The sequence below is a fragment of the Sinocyclocheilus anshuiensis genome, unplaced genomic scaffold (assembly GCF_001515605.1).
Source record: "Sinocyclocheilus anshuiensis isolate Anshui unplaced genomic scaffold, SAMN03320099.WGS_v1.1 scaffold152, whole genome shotgun sequence".
In the NCBI taxonomy this organism is placed as follows: domain Eukaryota; kingdom Metazoa; phylum Chordata; class Actinopteri; order Cypriniformes; family Cyprinidae; genus Sinocyclocheilus; species Sinocyclocheilus anshuiensis.
The window spans coordinates 3,581,879-3,590,043 of NW_015555781.1; the positions used below are offsets into that span (position 1 = coordinate 3,581,879).

General features: G+C 36.6%; 1 protein-coding gene across 1 annotated transcript in view; it reads right to left on the reverse strand.

Moving 5' to 3' along the window:
* LOC107674675 (voltage-dependent T-type calcium channel subunit alpha-1H-like) overlaps positions 1-8,165 on the reverse strand; it is a 98,535-nt gene that overhangs the window by 48,814 nt on the left and 41,556 nt on the right. Inside the window, exon 3 of the mRNA XM_016468738.1 lies at positions 569-680. Coding sequence (XP_016324224.1) covers positions 569-680 — 112 coding nt within the window. The remainder of the gene's footprint in view (positions 1-568; positions 681-8,165) is intronic.

Consider the following 8,165-nt stretch of genomic DNA (forward strand, 5'->3'; position numbering starts at 1 on the left):
CCAATTTTATTTGAGTACATTTAGTTTTCATTTAGTTAAACTAAATGAAAAAGAGAAATGTTGCCTTGGCCACTAGCTTTCTTTTTAATATTTTATTTTATTTCAGTTAACATTTAATTCATTTCAATTAACAAAAATGTTTTATGGTTTTATTATAAGTTTTACTTAACTATAACAACCTTGATCCACTCTTAAAATGCATGAAAGCTGTGCAAACAAGCAAAATATTTCACAAAAACACATTTGTAGGTTTCAAACGATAAAAAAGAAACATGGAACATGTGATGAAGCACGCCCATTATTCTGCAAGTACACCTGCTTCAACTTAATAAATTCACAAAAAATCACCCTGAAACTAGTTTGCTTTAAGTAATGGCTCAGAGAAGTGAAGTTAGTCCTGAGAAAAGGTCTAGCAACATTTGGTGGTTTTATGTTATTTAATGCAATGAAATACCTACAGTTTTAAGTGTCCAAATGCTTTTATTGAATACTTTATCTTGGAATGATGTTGGAAGGGACATTATCATATTACAAGCTTTCTCTCATTGCATAATGGAGCGATACTTACCTGTAGGACGACACACCACTCAGACTGGCACTTGAGGTCCTCACATGGCTGGAACATGCCCAGAGTCACACAGTTCAACAGAATCACCAGCATGCTCACATGCTCAAACCATGTGCACAAGAGTCAAGGGAATATATCACAGAGAACATAAAGTCATGGCAAAGCACTGTTACTCCACAAAACATAAAGAGTCATAGATAATAAACACAAATATTGATTTTGTTGATCCCTTACTTAGCTTAGAGCAAATTAGCTTAACAACTGGAGCAAACAACACTATGGATTTGCAAAAAAAAAAAAAAAAAATCAAGGACATTATTTGCAAAACGTTCCTTCCTTCTGACTGAATTTTAATTCAACTTCTAAAGCATGATTAAGTGCAAAGCCTATTATTCACAATAAATACATTAATATATGAAATAAATTCAGTTTTAAAGCTTCTTGCTTTTCGTTTTAGTTGTTTGGTTTCCTCAAGGCCAAAATAAATTAACTTTTTTTTTTTTTTTGTTTTAAATAAATAAAAATAGTTAAAGGTCTGAAGGTGTCTTAAAAGTTTCACAAACCACAGCACTAATGAAAGGGTAAAAGCTAAGACATGTTTCAAGAAAACTAAAAATTGCTTGTTTTGAGAAATCAATGTTACACACATTTGAAAAGAGTCTGTAAGATTTTTTAAAGTTTTTGAAAGAAGATTCTCATGCTCACCAAGGCTGAATTTATTTGATCAAAAATTCATTAAAATATTAATATTGTGTAATATTATTACAATATTATTAAAAAACAGTTTTCTATTTTAATATTTACTTCTTTTATATAATGTATAAATTAAGTAATTTATGAAGTCATTTATTCCTGTGATGGTAAAGCTGATTTGCTGCTCATTAAATATTTCTGTCACACTTTATTTTAAGGTCCAGTTCTCAATAATAATTAACTATTAACTACAGTTTTTGCCTCAATAAACTCCTAATTACTGCTTATTAATAGTTAATAAGGTAGTTGTTAGCATTGGGTAGGATTAGGGATGTAGAATATGGTCATGCAGAATATGTGCTTTATAAGTACTAATAAACAGCCAATATACTAGTTATATGCATGCTAATAAGCAACTAGTTAATAGTGAGAATTGGTCCCTATACTAAAGTGTTACCAATATTTATTATTATTATCAATGTTAAAAACAGTTGTGCTGCTTAATATTCATGTGAAGACTGTGATGCATTTTTCTTTCAGGATTATTTAATAAATAGAAAGTTCAAAATAACAGCATTTATAACATTATAAATATCTGTACTGTTATAATCAATTCTATGCATCCTTGCTAAATTAAAGCATTAATTTCTTTCAAAAAGAAAAAAAATCGTACTGACCCCATACAGTACTGTTTAAGGGGCTCATTTGCAAATGAGTAACAGTAAAAAATGTCCATCATTTTATCACCAGTGGAAGACTAATGCTTAAGACATCAATAAACTATACGGCCATAGCAGCCATGTCAAGCATCCAAGCTGGCATAAAATGTTCTTCTCACTGCTTAACTGCTGAAATATTTAGAGAGCACAACAGGAACAGGGTTATGTCTGTTTCAGCGGCACAACCGATTGGTTCCACTGCTGTCTGAGATGTCAGATGGCATAAGAGCTGTCAGCGACAAGGCCGAAACAAGCTGCTGCTGCTGCTGTCACTAAGCATGAACTATTAGTGCTGTCTGTTACACTGAAGATCACGACCAACGTGTCCATCATGACCAGCGCCCATCATACATCACGCACACCACAAATCAGCACCGACAACACCCACAAGCCCTTGTGGATGCCATGTTCTCGAGATCATCTCTAATCATCTGGCCCGACTCATACACAATCTTTAAAACATCTGAGCTTAAGCCCTCCAAGGACACAATCAGATTTCTTGGGGTTCAAATGACAGCCTTGTTACACCAAGGGCTTCGAAACTCATGTTTTATGCAGGTCTGCTCATCTAAATGGGGCAAATGATGGGCACTTTCTATGCTACACGCAAATGAGAAATCTGAATAACTCTCATTTCCATAAGCCATCATAGAGCATCGGACTGTGGGCGTCGTAATGTTGTGTTCCCTCACAATGGAGCGGTGACTGAAATCAGGTGCTGATGATGAACCCTGAGGATTTTTAAGTCATCGTGCCTCTGTCAAGAGCTTCACAAATAACAGAAAAGGTGTAAAGAAGAAAGAATGGAAGGGGAAAAAAAACACACTTTTTTTTTTAGAGTGTTAAGGATTTCTATTCAACTAGCACACAATGGAGAAAATTAGGCTTGAGCATGATTTCCCAAGATGGACAGTGGCCACCCAGGGGGCCGTGGTAAATCAGGATGTGGAATGCTTTGATTGGTGTTTCTTAGATGCTGGACCGAAGATCAAGTCTCAGCCGTGCTTCCATGCTTAAGGTCCCAAATCCCACTTCATAGGCCTTTCTGACTTACTCAAAGATGGTTACACTCTCCAGGGAAAGGCGAGAAATGGAGTGGACTTTGGAGTGGTAACTCATGGTGAAAGACACGCTACAGTTCCGACTTAAGGTCTACAGTCTGAGCGGCTTAAATTGATAATCTGTCACTTTATAAATAATGGTCTATTCTCATGAAAGGAACTGGCCAGTTTTCCGGTTCCATGGTCTATCCATCCCCTTAAAATTAAATGGAAATGCATTACTATAAAATAAGATTTTTTCTAACCACCAGTCGAGCTAACTCAAGTGAGGAGGCAAAATGTCATGGAAACCCAACCAGTGTAAAGACTGAAAAGACTGTTTTCCTTCCATCAGTCTACTCTTTCAATATTCCACCATTCTTCTCTCTTTTCGACTACATTCTTAAGTCTTTTCCAAATCAAGTCCTGGCAAGATGCTACAGTGAATACACTGCTTCAAAATACTGTGCACATGATGTGTGAAATTTGATGAGATGAGTTTTTAAACTAGCTCATAGACATATGATTGTAAAAAAATAGCAAACAGATTTTTTTGAAAGAAGTCTGTTGTGCTCACCAATGCTGAACTTGATCAAAAATACAGCAAAAAAAAAAAAACACACATTCAAAGGAGTCAGGTGACAATTAAATGACAAAATATATAGGAAGATACATAATCACAAATAACAATAATAATAACACAAAATGTTAGGCAGAAATAATTATACACACAGAACAAACTAAAAAAGAAGGAGGGGGTGGGGTGCACTATGATGTATTTGTCTCCCTGAAATATTCCAGGAAAGGGTGCCAAACTTTCAAAAAGAGATTATGCTTCTGTCTCATTGCATATCTGATCTTTTGCATTTTAAGAGTATGTTGAAAGCCAAAAACCCATTGGCGATAGGTAGGGGGAGAATGAGCCACCCAGCCAATAAAGTCGCCAAGGCTACACTATCAGCCTGCAGCGTGGTCAGCTGGACATGTTCTGGTAAAACACCAAACACTGCCGTTAAGGGGTTAGGGTTCATTGGTAAAGAAAAGATATCAGAAAAACACATAAACACACTCCCCCGGAGCTCAGATAGTTTGGGACATGACCAAAAAGAGTGTAGTAAAGTTGCTGGTTCAGTTGCGCAACGAAGGCAGTTTGGGTCAAAATCAGGAAATATTTTGTTAAAGGGGTCATATGATGCTTTTTTAAAGATAATTATTTGGTGTATTTGGTGTAACAGAATATGTTGACATGCTTTAATGTTCAAAAAACACATTATTTTTCAAATACTTTACATTATTGTAGGTCCTCTATGCACCGCCTCTCTCAAACGCTTCGTTTTCTACAAAGTCCCTCCTTCCGACAAGCGCAGTCTGCTCTGATTGGCCAGCTGACCCAGTGCATTGTGATTGGCCGAACAACTTGAAATCGCATCATATGACCCCTTTAAGCTATTTCTGGACCAATGAGTTCTGTGCACTACCTTCAACTGAATGAGGGTATTCCTAGCATTAACTGATGATGAGTGTATCACTTTTGATCCATTTAAAATGTCCTTGCTGATTAAAATATACATTTCTTTAATTAAAAAAGGTTAAAGTTAAGGTTAAAGGTAAAGGTTAATTTGATCAATTTACATAGTTATTTTGAGTGATTGCACTCTTCTATATGATTGGTCTCTGCCCACATATAAGTGAATCTGATTCATTTATTGATTATAGTGTTCATGATATGATGCAATACTCACTGGCATACTGTACAAACACTTTCCAAGAATTTTAGCAGCAAGAACTGATTCCTTGTCAAAACGGAGCTTATTTTTTACCATCAACAGATCTCCTATTTCCAAAAGCTATGGGTATTAGGGCATCCAGCAGCATGAACGCCTACTAGCGACCAACAATACAGTGACCTGGTGACTTGCAGCGATAAAACTGCTATCACTGTGAACGGGGCATTACATTATTTTTACTCTTTCTTTACACAGCAACAACACAGAAAACTTGGCTCGTCTGAGTGTTTTTTCACCCCGAAGCCTTCAGTTATTGTTTTCAGATCAGCTCTAGTAATGGGGCGTATGGCAGTAATTTACTGAGCATTCTGCAACATCACAGAAAAGTTGCACGACATTGATGGCTAGATGGAATGGTGTTTGTGCAAGAGATTGTCTGTCCTTGAAGGACTCATCCTTCCAACTAAGGGGGACACAGCCACGGCAGACTGGCTCCTTTATCACGCTCTCTTGTGAACATCTGCCATATGGCTGATGTGTTTGTGTGTTAGAAAAAAAACCTTCAGCATCGGTTTTCTGTGGAAGCCGCAGCTACCGCCCCGATTGAAACCCACTAACATGCAAATGCATGACTCACTTGAAAACTATTGAGTTGGGAAATCACAGTTTGAGCTTAAATCCCCGTTATTCTAGCACTTGGCATTGTGTCGCTGAATAAATAAGGCATTTAGTTGGCAATTAAAGCAATAGTAATAAGACATAATACAGAGGTGTTCATTTACACATTCTAGGTGCTAATGTGAGTTTTTGGCAATGCTGTTCAGATTATCAGCAGCAGTTCCTTTATTTCTTTTCTCTGATAGCTGCTGATATTATAACAGCATGACAGTTTGGTAAACATATAGAAAAGATTGTTCTGGGTTTTTAAAAGCTGAGGTGTATAATTTTTTTGCTTCACTTTTGATTTCTCCAAGTGAATCAAATCTTCTGAATCGGTTCTGATTCAATCACTGATTCATTCCGTGAACATTTTCTGCATATTACATAATTGCACCAATAGGTAGCAATAAGCAAGACTGAATTTGAATACATCATTCTCAATATACAAAAAGAAAACAATCATCCCCCTTTAAAATAATCAAATTTTGTTGCTTTGCAGCCTGAAATGAAGACGGAAACGGTTCAAAGATGGAAGACGGTTTTATCCAGCTGTATAACATCCAAGTGAAAGATATAACACCAACAGTCACCTTTTTCTCCTTCAACCACTGTATGGTCAGTTTTGCTGTGTGCTTTGGGTCATTGTAATGTTGGAAGGTAAACTTCTTCCCATTGACAACTTTCTGGCAGAAGGCAGCAGATTTTAATCAAGAATTTGATGGTATTTTGCCCCATCCATTTTTCCTTCTATCCTGACAAGTGCTCCAGTCCCTGCTGCAGAGAAACACCCCCATAACAGGATATCACCACCTCCATGCTTTACTGTAGGAGTGGGGTTATTTGGATGGTGAGCTGTATTGGATTTCTGCCAGTTGATGCCAAATAATTCACAACAAATATCCTGTTATGTTAAAGCTTGAAGTGAGGTTTCCTTTTTCAGTGAAACCCTTCAAAATGACAAATGGACTTTCGCTGGGTGCTGATTTCACCTTTACTTGGCAGCATCACAACGAAGTAAAACAAAAAGCACTCAGAGCAACAGAAACTGGAAGTCTCCCTATTGACTGTCACTGCTAACAATTGGATTATTTGCTTGTTGCTAGCTTAGAAGAAAAGGATTAATGAAGCCATCACACTGATTAAGCCAAGAGGACCGTCGCAGCCTGCCACCTAGACTAATGGACCCCCCTGACACGAGGGTGACCGGGTTCTTCTGATTCAGCCAACTCATCACAATGCAAGTGGAGATGCAGCTCCCCCCTCCACTGTGCGTTCATTAGCAGAGAGCAAATTCAATCAAGGCAGTCTGTAATAACATTCTCCAGTAGGGTCTGAGGGTCTAAACGCCAGAGACAGACATGCACAATAATGTTGCGTTCTTCCTGTTATGCAGTACCTTTGGAACTGTCACTTACAATATATGAATACAAAGAATATGCTTGTGTTGTAATTCTGAGAAGCATATTTATTCAAAAATGTACCAGACTTACCAGGCAGAATTATTCTCTGATCAAACTCAGGCACTTAAGGCTTATTAATTATTGAGTATAACTTGATTTACACAATGGCAAAAACATTGACAGTGTGCCAAACAGGATGTAAATAATGACCTGAAGTTAAAGAGACTGAGAGTTACAGTAGCTCACATGGGGGTGACAATTTGAAATGAATGTTGATATTTTTGAACCATTTTTAAAAAAAATAGTTTTGTCTAAAAGGATACCACAAACATACCACAGAATACAATCCATTGCTAAATATTTACTCATGTATGAGCTGTTGTCCATTTCACAGGATGGAATATATAGGGGAGCGCGGGGCACAAAGTAACGCGGGGTTAGTTTTAACACACATAGTTTGAATATTTCCACACATGCTAGCATAACAAAATTTACAGTATTTATTAGTTACCATATCAACATTATGTAGAAAAAAAGTGTGCCAAAATTCAAAAATCTTTTGAAGATATCAATGAACATTTATTTTACCATAGTACAATTAAAATTCTGGCTTCAGTAAATTTTTCATCTCTGTTTTTATTAATCATTTAAAATGAGACAAATCTGCTATTATTTTAATCTCCAATATATTATTTATCAGTTTAGATAGTTTTTTAATGCTTCGCTAACTAGCAGAAGACAGCAACTGGTTTTAAACTCCAGTTGCGCAGATGGGGCACATTGTAACACTGTGTTACAATGTGCTATTCTATGATATTAGCGATGTGATTTACACTATTTACTTGAATACAGGTGAATAAAAACTGACAGTCAATGTTTAATGTTTAGAAATTATTATTTCAAGACATGTAAAGCATTACTGCATAGAAGTCGATATTGCTGAAATTTAAATGGGAGAAATTATGGCAGCTGTAGGAATGGAAGTCCTAACATTTTCATTTATGCTATTGGAATGTATGTAATCCGCAAAACTGTTTGTCAAGATTACATGTACAGCTTCCATTCATGTAGATAGATAGTACATGTATGTCTATTACCTATTACCTACCAATAGCTGCCAATAGGGGTGTACACGTTAGGCCTGGCCGATAAAACGGTATCGATATTTATCGACGGTACACCTTCTTCGATAACGATAGAAAAAAATGTTCGATATAGCGCAGAATTATAGGCAGGTGCTATGAGTGACGCAGACGGCACACACAAACACGAACACATGCTGAGTGCTGTGTCTGCCTGTGATGAGGAGATTGTGAATAAAGAATGAATATTAGTCGAATTTAAAATAAACATTTGCA